This window comes from Eucyclogobius newberryi, unplaced genomic scaffold (assembly GCF_026437365.1).
Source record: "Eucyclogobius newberryi isolate DKJ021-1_F unplaced genomic scaffold, fEucNew1.0.hap1 SCAF_1, whole genome shotgun sequence".
Classification (NCBI taxonomy): domain Eukaryota; kingdom Metazoa; phylum Chordata; class Actinopteri; order Gobiiformes; family Gobiidae; genus Eucyclogobius; species Eucyclogobius newberryi.
This window is the reverse complement of record NW_027315723.1, coordinates 25,030,309-25,048,117: the sequence shown is the minus strand read 5'-3', so window position 1 is coordinate 25,048,117 and position 17,809 is coordinate 25,030,309. Positions and strand designations below refer to the sequence as shown.

Here is a 17,809-nt window from a genome sequence, read left to right as displayed (position 1 = left end):
TTCATGAGCTTCTATCCAGGTTATATCAGAGTTCCCTCATAATTTACTTTCGAGGATGTGGGAGTAATCCTGCTTTGTCCTGCATTTGAGGCGCGAGTGCACTGAAAATGTCTGTTTTCACCTACCCCCTATCCTCTATCCCCTATCCTAAAATATTCACGCTCCGGGTCAAAGTTAAAAAAGGTCATTTTTCAACAGTAAAAAATGACAATCCGCTGCTTGTTAGGGTGAAATGACGGTATGAGGAGGCAGGGCTTATCAGTTCTGAACAGGAAGTGGATGGACCTGTTTATATTATTAGGCTGTTTTAGATCATTATTACAGTTGAAGATGAACAAATGTAAAATAAAGTTATACATTCATACAAAAAAGCATAAATACAGAATAAAGAAGAATCCATGATCGTTTTTAATGAAGTACACTAAAAAACATTATTGTAAACAAAAGTATAAAAACTCGATAATACAAAGCAAGTCTTGTGTGAGTCCAACAGTATCAGAATATTTCCATGACAATTGTAGTACCCGTCGCTTACGTTTCAGTCCCAGAATGCCGCGGCACACCGTCTTTGGCGTCCTACATGGTGGCGTGTGTGTGCTGCGAGGCGGGCGACGGGGACCCGGTGGTGGGGGTGGAGGTGAGTGCGGAGGGGGCGGGCTGAGTCGGAGCGGAGGAGGAAGAGGAGGAGGACGAGGAGGGCACGGGGGTGATGGAGGGCGCGGGAGGGGCAGAGCTGGGGGGCACGGGGGCGGAGGCAGCAGCCGAGGCGGAGGGTTCCACTTTACTGCTGTGTGTGATGAAGCGCAGACGCAGTTTCATGGCCGGCCGGAGCGTCATGATGATCTGATCCACCTGGACAGGTAAGGAGAGAGGAAGATCAGTGCACGGCGAGTGGGCGTACCATTCCCCCTCCTCTAGAAGCGCCCGGCTAGTGAATGTAGTCTGTACTTTCACCATTGACTGTGTGGGATTATGTAGGCGCTTGCAGCAGTATGAAAACATGTGCAGGAGAGAAGACATTTCAGTGGACTCGGTGTTGATTGAAAATGCCCACGGAACTTGCAGAAATAAGTTATGTTGTCGTAGAACTGCAACTAACGGTGAGTCTAGGGTTTTTGCATTGAAACTTTCAAAGTTGATCAAACTTTATCGGAGTTTCAGAGATAGTGCATTATTTTTGTGCTCCGGGATGGACAGATTATCAAGAGCAGAACAAAGACAGAACATTTTACTGGACTGACAAAGCTCCAGGTTGATGAGAGGATTTCTCTAACTACAGTGGACTAGTAGTGGGTTAAGGTGCTCATTAATTAAGCGATAAATGTACATGTGCATTGATTTGGGTTATTACTTTGGGAAAGATTGAACCATCATCTCACAATTCTAAATCTTTAATAAGATTGTGAATTGTATTAATCATTGATCGACCACAAAAGCCTTTTAAAAACGAGAGTGTCTACAGAGCCGCGGCGCGCGGCCGAAACTGCCATGTTATTTTGTGCCTACACAATCTAAACTCTTTAAAAGCACTCTGACTAGTGTCGCTAATGTTTAATATGATTACCAGTAGTTTTGTTTTGTTATTTACGGCTTCATTTAGTGCAGGGTGTCAAACATCCGGCCACATCCAGACCTTTTAATCCGGCCCGCAAAACATTTCGAATGTATATTTATGAATTTTCGATAGATATATAGTGTTTTTTATTGCTAGACCTGCAAGGCCCGCATTCCATTGCAGCAGCTGCACCTCCCCTGTGCTGCTCAGCGCTGCCTGCACTGCTCAGCGCTGCCTGCACTGCTAAGCGCTGAGGGCTGAGAAGTGCTGACGTGCGTAGTGCAGACTTGAACAGAGCTCTGAGCGGGGAAAGAGACATGTGGTTTTGGGAAACACGTGGAAGAAAGAAAGGAGACGGTTTTGTGGACGTTAGAGCTGTGCTATAAGTGCTGCTAATGAGGAGCTAACAACAAGGAAACAAACTTCTGTGATGATGCTCATTATTTGTCTTATTAGAAGATAAACAAAAGTTGATATATCAAAAACAAGACTCTTGCTTCCCCTCTTGTTCTCTTTTGTAATTAGATGAAGCTTAGTTTTGTCAGACTCACTTGTTCCTTCACGCTGTCTCCCGTGTACATGTATTTAATGTGATACAGGAAGTCGCAGATGGGGTCCATGTAGCTGAGGTGCTGACAGTGTTGGTCCACAGCCTGAAGCATCTCGTAAAAGGCCACTCCGATCTGACACAAACAAGACAAAGAGGCGTTTCAACGTGTGCAAAACTACTGCGTATGACTCTGGGTGACGTCGTTTACCTCCAGCATGCAGCGCGTCCTCTCCTGCTGGAAGCGCTGCAGAAACGGCCCCACCAAATGGTACACGTACAGCAGCTGGAACTCAGTCTGAACGATGGGCTTCAGAGTCTTGGACAGGAACCTGCACCACATTTATGAGCTTTATCAGTCGAGCTTCATGGCGGGTAACTCGAAAGTACTATGAAAAATGTATGCTTCCGTTTTATGAAGTTTCAGATTTACATTTTAAACACAACAATATAGTTATAGTTAGTTTATAACACAAAAAGTAGTTTATTTTGAGGCCTCCAACAGGTTGGACCGCTCAAAAATGCTGTCAATATAAATATATTTCAAATTCAGCTAAAAAAATGTTATCTCAGAATAGCAATTTCTTAAATTCCCGTTTGTGATTGATGACATCACACTAGGAAATTTCCCAGCAACCACTGGGCCTAAATTTGACATATATAAATATATGAGAGCAGCGTCATTGTGTTAATGTTGATGAGGGTCAAACATTTTGTAAATTCTGCATAAACTTTAGATGGAATGATGTCACTTCCTGGAATTTTTTGTAACAGATTTTTCAACTTTTCTCCACAATTAGCTACTTGATTGGTGTAAAACTACCAATTATATTTACAACAGGTACAAACACACCAAATAAAGTACAAATTTGAAAATCACAAGACCCGTCATATGCACTTTAAGCTTGTTTGTTAGGGTGAATCCACACTTAGACACACCTCTGCACCGGCATCACTGGAACTAGATCCGAGACTGGAGACTAGACCAGGACTAGACCAGGATTAGACCAGGACTAGACCAGGACTAGACCAGGACTAGACCAGGACTAGACCAGGACTAGACCAGGACCAGACCAGGACCAGACCAGGACCAGACCAGGACCAGACCAGGACCAGACCAGGACCAGACCAGGACTAAACCAGGACTAAACCAGGACAAGACCAGGACTAGACCAGGTGAACAGAACACACCACGAGTTGAGAAAAAGAGACCAAAAAAGGCAAACCAGTCTTTTTTCTTAACACAGAGAGCTACTATTTAGAACTGAGAGAAAATAAAAATATATATTATTGCAATGGTTGTTTATATGGAATGTTAGAAAACTGACTATAAAGTTTATAGTGAAAGCAGTTAATAAAAAGACACATTTGTGATGGGCTGTTACCGGTATATTGTTTTTTTGTTATTGGGGATTATTTTAGATTATTTTGGCCCAGAGCTGTAAGTGAGCTGCGGTACATACTTGGGTATCAGAGACAACTGTCCAATAGACGAGTGGTGCCAGACAGCGTGTGCCAAGGCCAGCACATAACTGCAGTTCATCTCGCTGTAGCTCTGGTGACAAGCTGTGAAGTCTAGCAGGGCGAAGGGATAGCCCGCCCACTCCGTCTCTGAAGTCAACACGGGAGAGCTAATTACAGACACGATCCGGTCGTGCAGAACAATCCAGTAGGGCTCCTGAGGAACAAATCATGACATGAACAAATGAACCGTCTTCAAGGGCGTCATTAGTCGAAGTGTCCAGTTTTGTCTCACAGGCAGCGCAGTGATGACGAGACCAATGGCGTTCATCCAGGCTGTGATGTTCTCCCTGGGCACAGAAGGTTGACTGCAATAAGAAAACATAACCGCCATCATTTATTTACATTCAAAATATGGTCATGTGTGTGGAGCGTACTTTTTACCATAACAAAGAAACGTATGACAGGAACTGAGCCGACTGTCAAGGACTGAACTGAGATCATCAGTTATTCAAACAAAATTAAAAAAAAAATACTTTTACAGACCTTGGGACAGATGGGATTGATACATTGGGAAACATTTTATTTCCCATTTTCTTTTTATTTCACCTTTTCACCCTCTGATCTTGTTTCATTTGTGTTTTCCCTTTAACACTGAACTAACCCACAAATTTTGTACCTCTTTATCACAGGTCTATCAGTACCATATTTTCCGGACTATAAGTCGCACCCTTTTTCATAGTTTTGGCCGGGGTGCGACTTCTACTTATATTTATACTTATACTCCGGAGGAGCGACTTATGTGATATTATTTGTTATTTTCACACTTGCAACCGCATTTCATACTCCAGTGCAACTTATAAATGTTTTTTTCTTCTCTATTATGCATGTTTTGGCTGGTGCGACTCGTACTCTGGAAAATACGGTAGATTAAATTAATCATGGGCAGTGTAAAATAAATGTTCCAGAAAATATGACTTGGACATTCACTACATCCAAATTGGGACAAAACCTGGACTAAATCAGGATTAAACAAGGACTAGAACAAGACTAAACCAAGCCCGCATCGGGACAAAAATTTACTCAATTTAAGACCATATTACGTCAAGCGTGAACCTAAAACTACCGTCCCGTTTTCAAAGCTCTTTCTCACCTTTTAAGCGTGACGTTGAGCAGAGCGTTTCCCACGTCTTTCCCGGGCACGGCCAGAGCCATCAGCTCCACGCAGGTGACGTGGAGCGCGTGGGCTGCAGGGTTCGGGAACTCATTGAACCTCCAGTCACAGTTTGGGAAGGGTCCTGGTGATTTCCCCGCCATTGGTGCAGAGAAGTTAAAGATTTCAAAAGGGAGAATAAAAGCTGACGTTTCATCGGTACAAGATTTAACACAGTGATTGTTTTGGCTTTAAAGGCTCAATAAAGAACAGCGATTCCATTAAGTGGAATTTAGAGCTTAAAATGCAATAACGACGGAGGAAATGAAGGATATTGTCAACCAAACGTCCAATGAGTTTGCAGTAGTAAGTGTCGTCTGGGATCCACACATTGTCCTCTCTGGGGTTCATGCCAAACTTCAGGTACGTCTCACTTAAGCACCAACCGGGAGTGCGATTGTCCTATGACAGAAAACCAGCAATGCAATATTACATGCATTGTAGTGTCAACTTTAACGGGAGAGCAGTGGAATGCCAATGATACTTTGTGGTTTATGTTTTTCTTAATGGTTTCCCTCGTACCTTCAGTGAAAGCATGATTGCATGAACCAGTTTCCTCTTCAGGTTCGTCCGGTCGCGCAGATGTCGCTCGTAATAATGAAGGGTGTTGTACAAGTATGTGACGGGACGATCTGCACAAACACATGACTCGCCGTTGTTTCATCTACTGCTTGTTGTGGTTAGAGGTGCACTGTGTAACTTTACTGGTGGAGGATCAACCACAATGATCATGAAAATCATTATTGTGAGCAGGGTCGCCTCTCCACAGATATGACGTGTCACTTGTCCTAGTGGCGCCACCTGATGTCTCCATGGAGATAGAAAAGCTAAATGCCATACAGTGGAACAGAGCTGCAACGATGAATCTACTAATCGTGACTTAATATTATACTAAAATATTATACATAATCGTATTTGTGTTTCAATAAATTATTTAAATAAAAATAGAAGAAAAAAAATATTTCCAATTTCATCAATAATACTCTTCATTCATAAATCTCCTCTATCTAGCAGCCTTCAGTTGCCAAATTTCAAGCTACATTTGGTTGATAATCTATTTAAAAGTTTACAAAATAAATCATTGATTGACCAGTCGACTTCTAAAAAATTCAATGCAGCCAAACTGTGGAAGTAATAAAATCTCCATGGAGACGTCGGCTTGTTGACCATTTCCCAGAAAAGCTACACCGTGCATTCTTGAAATCTGCCCTATATCGACTGTTATCTCACCATGAAACTTGTACAAGCCTCCCAGATGATCCAGCAGTGTTTCCAGAGATTTAGAAACAGGAAGAAGCTCCAGGAAGCGGTGGATGACGATGTCAAAAACAGGCAGGAAGCGCAGACACACGTTTCCAAAGTAGATCGGGAGATACTGAGGCTGCAGCTGCATCGGAGGGTTCACCTGTTCAGCAAGGCCCTCAAAGTACAACTTCTCTGGGTATTTCTGTAGAAAACACAAGAAACTTAACTCAACATATGCACATAGTTACACATAAGAAAGCATTAGGGATGTGTGTTCTTTTGAATGAGGATGAACGTAGGTGAATATCACTTTCATTTAGAAAGATAATGAGAGTTCCTTTAGTTCCCATTATTTGCTGCATTTAGAGTAAAAGTTATAAAAATGTCCTCTTTTGGGTTAATCCTTGTTTAGAACTGGTATAATAATAGTGTAGTCCTGCGTTAGCCCTAATTAAACCCTAGAAAAGCCCTATTTTTAGACCTGCTTTAGACCTGCTGGTACCCAAGACAAATATTTTCTTACCGAGTACTTGGTGTGCTTGAGAACTGTAATCACATTTTTAACTCCTCCTTATTGTTGCGTCAGCGTGACTCTTTCTGTCACGGCTCATATAACAAACAGAGTCCAGTGCAGACCTTGTGGTAGCTCATGTGCTTGGTGTGCCAGTCGCTCTGCAGCCAGTGCTCCGGAGCGTTCTCCTTGACGAAGTCGTTCACTCGGTTTCTGAAGTCGTTCGGCTTCAGTAGGAGCAGCTGAATGATGAAGTAGCAGACCTGGGCTTCATTTCCTTCATGGCTTCGCATTGCCTGCAGACAAATGACACGTTAACCAGACCTTGACGTATGAGGAGCAGAATTACAATGAAATGACAAAAACGATCTGAGATTTCCTAGCTCAGTTAGACACAGTGATTGAGAGCTCAAACACTCTTATTTTGATCTTAATATTTATTGCACGCTCCAATTACCTGCACTCATTTAGATTACTACTTTAGCGTTTGAGTGTTTGAACTGCGCTAGTAATTGCACCTCATGCTCTATTTACAATGTGGTTAGAGAAAGCTTCACCGGGATTATCACGCTTAAAGGACACATGTTGAGCATTATTTGTATTATTATTCGCCTGTGAACATGCTCTACAAAAGCTTCAAATCATTCGGGTGTTTCCCACGTTAGTAAGAGCTCCATCTACTGGCTGCAGGGGGAATTTTAAACAAACCTATCTTTCCTCAAGACTCGCTAATGCCGGGACGCAGTTGTAATGAACGTGATTTGACGGAGAAAATGCTCCGAACGAGTCTGGCCACGTCACAAAACAGAAAAAGTGTTTCTGAGGTTCAGAAGGGGCTTACTGAACAGGAGTCAAGAAACTACCGTGGACGAAGCTAAATGTTACTCCAGGTATGTATTTGATGAGGAAACAAGTCAATTTTGCATAATACGTCTTTATAAGAGATGGCATAAAGTGGTTTTCAATGTCACTGCTGAAAGTATTAGTGCATATTTACCAAACAGAGGATGAGCCTATCCAGCGTGACGATGTTGTACTTCCACACCATGTCGTTGAGGATTTCTATGCACTTGTTCAGCTGCTGCCCGCCGGCCGACGTTGAGAACTCGTACACCAGGAAGTCGGCGAAGGTGCGCACGTGAGCGACCAGGGCACGAGCTCCGATCCGCTCCAGCACTCTGAAGAGGAGAGGAACAAGCAGCCGTCAGCCAAAACACAGCACGACATCACCACGGTGCCCTCCCCCCGGATCGATTAATTAAACAGATGGTGTTTAAAGAGCTAAGACGGCGCCTCCTGGCCAATTACAGTCATTTACAAATGCCATAACGTCAGATGTGAAGATCGTCGTCGCTTCAAGATACTGTACAGTCAAGAAACAACTTGACAATGATTGGTCCCTGACGTAAAGCTGTCTTCTGTACCAAGATTTTTATGCATACATCTCATTACTGCAATTCAAATTTGGTACAAAGCTTTAGTACTTTTTATTACGTTTCAGCATTTTTTGTTTGGCTTTTACGTTCTGGTACAGCGCCGATTTACATATTCAATATCGTAATAATGAATTACGCATTGAAACTGATCATTAAATTTAACTTGTAAAAACTCAAAAATATGCTGCTGTTTATGCAGATGTCATAGATGGCGGAAATTGGCTTTCTTTTTATACCTGGACAGTGGGGGATTGTGCTCTCTTTTTATGTCTCTTATTGGTTATTATTATTTTTCTTCCTGTTTTACTCTTTCCAATTCTATCTGTATTTATTTCACAATGTTGTTTTTGTTCTAATCACATTCAATGTTTTTTCCCCCTTAAGAACACATTGTCAAGGGAATGAGAAGGGACACAATAAAAAAAACAAAAAACATTAAATTGTGCATATAACACTTGATCACAAAACAAGCTACTGAATATAAATGTGTTGACGTATGCTTGTGTTTAATATTTTAGATTTTTTAAGCACAATTTAGAAGCCCTATTTTGTTAATTGTGTCCTAAAAGAGTGCAGTGACAGACCTGAATCCGATCTGGTTTATGTGGTCCGTCTCCAGCAGCATCTTCCACAGCAAACAGAGGAAGAGCGGAGGAGAGCCTTGCATCGAGAAGTGTGTTATAATATCATTCTCGTTGGCCATGGACTTCCACTTCCTGTACTCCTCCTCCACGTTCTTCTTCAGGTTGAAGCGAGACTCCTGCGGCACGTTGTTCTGTTCGAAGAAAGCCTGAAAGGAACCGGGTCAATCGCGCTCTGGAGACTGAAAGAACAGCTTGAGTTTAAGTTGTGGTAGAGTTTTCTTTTACCTGCAGCGGAGCAGGGAAGCAGGACAGAGTGTGAGAGGCCCAGTTGTGAGGCGTGAAGTCCATTATGGTTTTGAGAATGTCTTTACACCACGTTCCATGAATGGAATCAGACCCTGTGAAAAAATCTATCAAACACAAGAGGTTTAACCAAAGGGAAATATAAGGAATTATAACATCTATTTAAAATGTATAAATGCATATGTTCTGTCTTTAATTCATGCATAAATTACTACATAACAGACTAACACACTACATAACGTAACATTTAGTTGTGAATACGTATTTTCTGGACTGTAAGTCGCACCTTTTTTCATAGTTTTGGCCAGGGTACAACTTATACTTATATTTATACTTATATTATACTTATACTCCGGAGCAACTAATATTATTTGTTATTTTCACCCTTGCAACCGCATTCCATACTCCACTTGGCTGGTGCAACTTATACCCCGGTGCGACTTATAGTCGGTAGTACTTTGTTCACGTTACCATGTGGCTTTATACAAATTCTGATAAAGCTCAAGCGACATTCTAAAACTGTCCAGTTTTTGTTCTGTTTATGTCATTTTATTTAGTACAAATACTTGCTAAAATGAGTACTATAACTAGCAAAGACTGTATGTGATTTAATGAAACAAACACAAATAGATGATGCGAGTTCCAAAAAATACGTGCTTATTTAAAGGTATATTCTGGTGTTGGACAATGCTATAGCTTAAGACGAAAGATACACACTTCCCATTCAACTATATAAACATTAAACACATTTCCATTGGCTTGAACAGTAGATTCAGTCATATTGTTGTGGTCCTAAAATAGAAGTTCTTGGCAGTTACCGGTGACGTGCGTTGCCCTGGCCAGAGTGAGGATGAGGGCTCGGTTCAGCTCCTCGGACTCGGCGGACAGGACGGTTTTGGGGTCATTGAGGAAGCGTGTAAACTGGGGCTGCACCTCCGAGCTGCCCAGAGCGGTGATCAACCTCAAGGCTGTGCTCTCGACACTGTGCACAAATAACATACGACCCTGTACTGACAAAGCTATTCCCATCCGTCTGAGAGTGTCGTTAATAATGCAGTGTTATTACGGGCGTTACCATAGATGCAGCTGGTTCTGGTTGGTTTGTGGTACAGCTGCCAGACTGTGGAGGTGGCTCAGCAGCTGGACTCTGTAGTGAGGCTGGATGTGGTGCATTCTGTAGCTGAACATCTCCAGTAACGTGTGAAGGATGCCCCAGGCGTGAGACTTGAATACATTAGGAAGTAACTGGCCTGCACAGACAGAAGTCAATTACATGCTTTATGTATGTTTAGACACATTATCATTTAAGTCACTGTTTATTTGCTATTTTAAAGATGTATGATGACTATGGTTTAGGGTGCGTTCGCTCTTGTGAGATCTCAGTTTAGTCCTTGTGTAGGCTCGGGTCAGCAGCTCTGTGTTTAGTCCCTATTAGTGTTGTCACAATACTAACATTTCAAACTCAATTTAAATTCTAAGCAATGGGCCCAATGCCAATTTTGATCAAACAATGATAATCTTTTTAAAAAAAGACAAAATAGACATGATTTTGCTAAAAGTGTGTAAAACTTTTGTCCTATTTGTTTACTTAGAATGTGCACTATATTGCTTTACAAACTTTTAGGGATGAAAAGACACATAATCTGCAGAGAGGAAGTAGTAGCCAAAAGAACAATAACATGATTATCTTTTAATTATCTGCCGTTTGTGTTGAACATTTGGACCTGTGATTTCACACTTAACAATTCCATGTGTCACTTTTTAATACATTTTTACCATATAAAAGATAGAACATGTTAATTGCTATGGCAACGATCCTTGTTATATAGCATTCTGAAAACCATGGATGAAACGAATGACATGCCTGGTATCTGTCCTTGTACTCGGTTTTGGAAAAATTATTATCAGTGCATCCTGACTAACTTTTCATTTGAACACAGTGGCATCACGTTAAATATTCAAAAACAGTATTTCAAGCACACTCACTGATGAATCCTTTGATGCCCAGAGACTCGATCTCCATATAAACCAACAGTCTGCTGTACGTCTCGACCAGAGCCGGGGCCAGGGCCACACTGGACTTCGCCTGGGCCAGTTTGATCACCCGCGTTGCAATGCTGTGAATCAAACTGAAGAAAAAAGACAAACGTGTTCGGTCCCAAACTTGAAAGCAAAACGCAGATGTGCTTTCTTGTGTACCTCATCTTTGCGTGAACGGTGAGCGAATCCAGCAGGTGCATGGGCAGTGGCGTGACGGATCCAGACGCGATGCACTTGGTTCCGGGCAGGTTGATCCCCATGGCAGCATTCCCATAGATCGTCTCCACCAGAACCCCCATTGGCAGCGTGAAGCACTCAGAGTTGGTGCTGTAGGCGTTACACAGCAGCGCTATCTTGTAGTCCGACATGCCCAGGGATTTGTTACGGAGAGACTGCTGCAGGAACCTAGGAAAGGTGAGAATTTATATTTTAAGGCTAAAATATATCTGTGATTGTTGGTGCGTTTAAACATGTAGAAGCAGCTTAAAATACAACACATTATCTGACGCAATCGGACACGTCGTTACACACGACCAACACATTTTTAGTGTAAATGAGCTAATTTGTTTTTGCCACATTAACACTGTATATTCTATTATTTCACGCAATTGAGCAAGAAAATTACTTACAGGGTTGGACGATATTGACAAAGATGAAAACATGTACCAGTATGTATGTATATATATTTTGAGGATAATGAGTAAGAGGATATTATCTACAATACAAATAAAATGTGTCAAAACATGTCTTCAAGCATTTTAGTTGAAGTTTAATTATCAGACAGATGTGACATTTATAAAAAATGAAAGTTTTTTGGAGCATTTTTCACTATAAACAATCTACGTTATATCAACATTTTGCATATCTTCAAAACAACATTAACGATATTATCTAAATGATATGATGCCAACCCCTGATCAACACAATTGTTATCAAGCGAGACACGTACTCGTGGTGTAGTTTGAGCGAGTGCGGGATGGGAATCTGTTGTTTGGAGTTGTCGCTCTGAGCCTTTTTATTCAGATGAATCCAGATGCAGGTCATCGCGAAGGCATGTGTCGACTGAGGCTTGTTGATGTCCGGAACAGGGATGCACTAAAACAAAAGTTATTATAACACATTAACGCTCCTGGTTAACAGCAGTAATGTTTACTGTACGCTGCTTGCCTCTTTTTCGGGGTACAGCAGATCAAACAGCTTCATGACAGGTAAAAAGTCGGCCAAGGCGTTTTTCTGGATGCTGCCGGAGATAAACTGCAGCAGCACCCACATCAGATGATCTCTCCCTTTGATGAGACCTCGACCTGCAAGCTACAGACACATCACAGCTCAAGTCAGAAGTGTTTACCAAAGTTTATGCAAACACCAAGTGTAGAACGTAAAAACAAAAAAACAAAAACAAGGAGCTTTTGTAATTTTCCAAGACATAATGCTATAAGAACCATATCACTGCGATCGCCGGTGGTGTAGTGGTTTAAGGCCATGCACATATGTGGTTGTGAACAGCTCTACCTTCTCTCTTCCTTTTCCAATTTCACACTAGGACTGTCCTGTCCATTAAAATGTTTTTCAAATGTATGATGGGCTTGGGTTTTTGAGCAGAGAATATGAGATTTCAAATGAATCTTACCCAAGTATTTTTATGAGACACAGTATCGTAACAGTGGCTCGAATTCTAGCCTCTGTATAAACGCGGCATTTCACTTTCCTCAGCCGACCCAGGGCAGCTGTGGCTACAACCAGGTCTGGAGTGCATGACAATAAAAACACATGTGGTGTCTTGAAAGGTGATAAATATATAAATCAAATGCAGTATTATTACCATTATTTAATCAGGTGATAGAAAAGAATCTCTTGTCATTTATATTGTGTTTTGTAACAATGGAAATGTATTGAATGTCTATGTTAAAAAATCATGTGATGTTCCACATGTAGATAACGCAAGCCAAAATCTTGTGGGAATCAAAATCAAAGAGAAAAACAGAATAACAGGACTCTGCTTCAGCCAATCAGCTTCTTCCTTCCTTCTCCCTCCAGGGCGGTACAGACGGTAGCTTCTTCTGTATGTAACAGTTCCCCTTTGATCAAAGTGTAAATACATGTTTAAACGCTTCATTTCGTTGACTGTTGAACCTGCTAAAACTGAAAAGCACCCAACATTTGTGTACCAACTCTTGATGGTTGATTGCAGTTTTCCGCTCCACTTACCTTCTGATGTAATGACAGGACCATATGAGGGAAGCTTGCGAACTGAAACAGCACAAAGAAGATGAGCTGGGACGAAAGGTGTTGCCATAGCAGCTGACTGGTCCCTCCAATGTCTGCGTCAAAGTGTTCCTCCGTTTCTGAGCGCTCCATGGCGTACACCACCAGGTCGACCAGCTGCTCCTCCAGCACAGGACAGCGCTGCTTGTGCTGGAGACAAGGGAAGTGTTATGAGGCAAAGAAATATAAAGACAGGACAGAAACAAAAGAGTAAGAAATAGACAGGGGAATTCAAACTCTAATGTTTTAACAAATAAATGACTTTGTAGAATATATTAATTAAACCTGTGCTGAAAGTAACTGTACATTTCGTGTACATAGTAAGCCTATTTTTAACTGTAAATTTTGTGTACATGGTATAAGCCTATTTTTATTTTTTTAATCTTAAAACCTATTTTTATTTTATCCTATAGCAGATTTAAATTGTTTTTCTTTTTGACTTATATAGATTGTTTTATCATTGTTCATAGTTTTATGTTGCACTGAATCACCAAAGCAAGTCCCTATATTTGTGAATTCTGTTCATGTTCATTGACAGAAGGCAATAAACCTCTTCTGATTCTGATTCTAAACACGCTGCAGTTTAAAAAATAAGCAATTATTAAGTAAATATTACAGCACCACTTTGATTCTAGGTTCTAGAATCCTTACTTTAACTTTAAATGCCAAAAATGACAGAACAACCGAGCGAACAACCGAGCAAACAAATGAGCCACCACATTAGTTAGTAAAACTACAGCACAGAAACGCACAGTTACAAAGCTCACACATGCAGGGTTGAGTGACAGTGAACAGTTGGGGGCTTTGGGGGCAATCATGCTTTCAAAAAGTGGGTTGTGAGAGAAATAGGAGAAAAAGACAGAGAGAGCTATAGAAAATAGCAAAGATATGAAATGTTGTAACAAGAAAGTAGGCCCAAAGGATTCCTCTTTGTAGTAACTGAATATTTTCATTACTTTGTCCCCGTCTATCCACAGCTGAGGGACATATTTGCAATAAAGTCTTCATCGCAGCAAAATGCCCCATGGGCTAAATTGACAATTTGGCAAACACATGTAACTGCATCAATATTTGAACAGGCTCCTTGTGGCCTCTTTTTCAATGCGCAACACCAACAGATCATTACACAAAACAAGTCACATGGTTCACTCATCCAGTCACAAAACCAGTAAGAGACATCTTCCAACCTGGGCAAAATACACACTTTGTTATTAATCTCACAGGAGCGTCAAGTAAATATTTCCATATTTACAAAACCATGTTTAAATAAGCTGGAGTATGGGGACAGAAACATAAAACAACATTGGAGAGCAATCTGATTTCTATGAAGGCAGTAAAAACAGGAAACAGAATACAAAACGGCTCTATAGTTTGTGTAGTTTTATCAACTTTAACATCACATACTGTATAACATACGCAAACTATGGCAGAGGCTTTTACTCCTCTAGTGTAGTTTTGCCCAGGTTTGCACCACAAACAGCCTCAAGTGGAGACCAGAGGACCGGCCGACAGGCACAGACTACATCCATCCACACATGCAGCGCAGCAAAGCTTGATGTGTCACCAGCAGGGTGTAGAAAAGATAACATTAGCCTTATGCAGATTTAAAATCACTTTCTTTGTCATACTACTGTAGTTTCTGTGAGTTAACAAATGCATCTACCAAAGAGTGTGATTGTGGAGTGCTTTGTTAGTCCTTTAGTCTAGACCAGTTTCATGATTTATAATTTGTCTACACGTTGTGTAACTACAACTACATTTCTTGCTTGGAAAACGTTAAATACTTTCTGGTTTTGCCTTTAAAATGTTCCCTTCTGTGACCACATTAAGCTCTGTGCCATGTTTTATTTCTTTGTTCAAGGGCTCCATTTGCTGATTGGTTTCTCATGTTATTAAGTTGCCAGAAAACAAAGCATCCAATGCACTGGTTAGTTGGCAGGTCATGTGACCAGAAAGAGGAACAATGACAACATACCTGGGCAATGTTCAGAGTCTAGAGAACGCATTGTAGTGAGACCGACATAACGTACAACCAGAGGAGAGGAAAGGTAGAAGAAAATAGAGGAAAAATGCAAGACAGAACAGAGGGAGAAAAGAGACAGAAAGAAAGCAGTGACTAGGGAGATAGGCAGTACACTGTTCAGCATCACTTCAGACAACGTTTATAAAATATCAATGCATATTTTAGTTCTGTTAATGGCAATTTACTTGTTTTCAATAACAGTTGCTGTGCTGAAGTGAAATGGCATGAACTGAACAGAGTAAACTAACACCAGTGCATCATGGGTCAAGCTCACAGCATTGGCTTCATTTACAGATAATCACAAGTGGAGGAAATGGGGGAATAGTGGAAATTGGAATGGCATCTTTCTAGAAAATTAAATTAAATAAATAAATATCAAACCAAGAAGTAGGAAAGTGACGGTTCATACATGACAGGGTGGGTCCTAGGAGGATACAGAAAAATAACTATTGAACAATAGAGTCAATTACCTGTTTATTGAGACCTAACATGTTGCAGACCATCTCCCTTGAATAAGGCTGCTCTAAGACGTATCGGAGCAAACCTGTCTGTGGCTCAAACAAGTCCTGGAGATAGTGACATAAAAATATATATTCATAAGTTGTTTCTGTACATTTGTACATGGATTATTACCATGTATTTTCCGAAAGAGTCACTTTGCCTAGTACCTTGTCATATGGCAGCATTCCTCTCAGAGGAAAGCGCAGAGTTGTGGTGTCCAACTTCCAGGAGTTACAGATGGCTCCACTGTTATTTACAACAGGCAACAAGCTGCAGCGACCTGGAAAAAATACCCATATTTTAGTTTATCATTAAAGCATGAATAATATTCAATTATGCTCTTAGTATACAAAATATCATAGATTTGATCACTTTCAATCGCAGAATGATATGAAATGTATAAACCTTACCACAAATGGAGTTGATTCTTGCTGTAGGTCTAAAACTATCCACAAAGTCTGATATTAGACTGCCCAGAAGCTGAGGAAAATAAACAAGAGTGCGTAAATAACATGAAGTTCATACACAATGGGAAAATAAACTAGAAAGAAACACTTACCCAGTGTGACAACTGTCCTTCTGGATAAAGTTTTCTAATTTCAGTTATGGCAAAATAAGCAGGCAACAGGCAGGCATTTCTGTCCAAAATGTACTCCACCACCTGCGATACAAAAAAGTTGAATGGTAAAGAAAATAAAGTAGTCTGGAGCATTTTTAAGTGTAACAATTACCTCTCTTGCCGCCAGTAACTGCTGCACTATAGCTGAGCTCACAGTGGTAGGAATAGTTTGGATTTTATCCAAAACAGCTTTCAATAGGTCTCGAACACCCTGAACCAAAGACAAATCATGAGTCTGACAGTCTCGTATTAAGACTATAACAACAGTTTTATAAATTATATTATTTGTTATTTTGAGATACTGTATGCATGCATGTATTGTGTTAACCGTCAAGTAAAATAAAAACATTTGGTACTTTATAATCCACTCCACCAATGATCTTCCGGATCAATTTGAAGGTCAACGCCCACAACTGCGTCCTCTCCCACTCCAAAGTGTCAGAGCTTATAAGGGCTACACAAACCATTCTAGACAATAAGCAGAGGAACAAAAGTAAAAAATACAACCAATTAAAATCATGTAACATTGTTATGATCTCATCTGTGAACTTGTGTTGAACCTTGGTGGTAACAAACTGGTCTCCACAGCCATGGCCAGGCAGTCGTAGAGGAAGGCAATTCTTTTGGGACTGTGCTGGCTGTGGATAAACCTCACGACCCACTGCACACACTGCTCGTGTGATTCCTGTACATATGTATAAGATACAATATTTAATAAAACTAGATAAGTTTACTTAATTTAGCTTAAGTCTCACCTGTGGTAAAGTTCCCCAGTAATGTTGAAAGGCACCAAGACAACTGATGAGTTTGGTCCTCTCATCCTCTGGTGTGTCCATTAACATACTACAATAAAGAATGCACTTAACAAGGCTGACCATAATAATGATCTGTGAGTCCAAAGTGTTTACTTTGTCTTACCCAGCAAAGGCTTCTTCTATCATCTCTGTTTTCTGCAAAAGAATAGCAACATATTTACTTCACTCGCTGCAACATCATAATATATCTTTAAGGTTTAGTATGATACGGCATTGATTAACCCGAACAGCCTAAACTATACGCAATCAAAACATTTGCATTGTAAATACTTGTGTGATCATAATTGCGTCTTGCACGTTAGCTTTAAAACATCTAATAAATGTATTTATACCACAACATCTTCAAAAATGGTCTGGAGCTGTGTTTCCATCGAGAGTGCCATGTTTTCCGGTGTAAATTTATCCACTTTTTAATTCAGCAAAACAAATGTTTTAGGCATTTTCTTCATCGGCGCTTCATTGCTAACTGTTAGCCTTGTCGCACCGGAAGTGTGTAACAATGAGTGTCCCCGCAAAAACAATCCGTGTGGGAAATATAACACAACATGTAAGTCCCGATTTTCTATATATATATATATATATATATATATATATATATATATATATATATATATATATATATATATATATATATATATATATATATATATATATATATATATATATATATTAATATATATATTAGAGAGAG

The 17,809-nt window shown here is 40.5% G+C and overlaps 1 protein-coding gene across 2 annotated transcripts; it reads right to left on the bottom strand.

Annotated features, from left to right (window-relative positions):
• Positions 1–405: 405 nt before the first annotated feature.
• On the bottom strand, positions 406–17,627 carry med23 (mediator complex subunit 23). Of its 2 annotated transcripts, XM_072441155.1 has the most exons (31): positions 17,451–17,627; positions 17,222–17,253; positions 17,059–17,146; positions 16,864–16,988; positions 16,660–16,771; positions 16,416–16,514; positions 16,244–16,345; positions 16,095–16,164; positions 15,852–15,964; positions 15,654–15,749; positions 15,136–15,153; positions 13,104–13,310; positions 12,063–12,206; positions 11,845–11,990; positions 11,055–11,300; positions 10,842–10,984; positions 9,931–10,105; positions 9,674–9,837; positions 8,838–8,962; positions 8,553–8,758; positions 7,530–7,710; positions 6,658–6,828; positions 6,007–6,223; positions 5,299–5,408; positions 5,052–5,178; positions 4,717–4,882; positions 3,859–3,931; positions 3,566–3,780; positions 2,314–2,434; positions 2,107–2,238; positions 406–852 (listed from the first exon to the last, which is right to left on the bottom strand). In XM_072441155.1, exons 1-31 carry the CDS (start codon positions 17,499–17,501, stop codon positions 577–579), a joined length of 4,251 nt encoding a protein of 1,416 aa, XP_072297256.1. In that variant the 5' UTR covers positions 17,502–17,627; the 3' UTR covers positions 406–576. The 2 variants fall into 2 exon arrangements, with proteins under 2 accessions (XP_072297256.1, XP_072297265.1); XM_072441164.1 differs by lacking the exon at positions 15,136–15,153.
• Between the last annotated feature and the right edge of the window lie 182 nt (positions 17,628–17,809).

Excerpts from the sequence above, each read along its gene's own strand:
- med23 (XM_072441155.1), bottom strand. The coding sequence starts at position 17,501 with ATGGCACTCTCGATGGAAACACAGCTCCAGACCATTTTTGAAGATGTT. Across the intron at positions 10,106-10,841 it reads GGGCATCAAAGGATTCATCA|GCCAGTTACTTCCTAATGTA; the intron begins GTGAGTGTGCTT and ends CTGTCTGTGCAG. Across the intron at positions 6,224-6,657 it reads AGCACATGAGCTACCACAAG|AAATACCCAGAGAAGTTGTA; the intron begins GTCTGCACTGGA and ends TGTTTTCTACAG.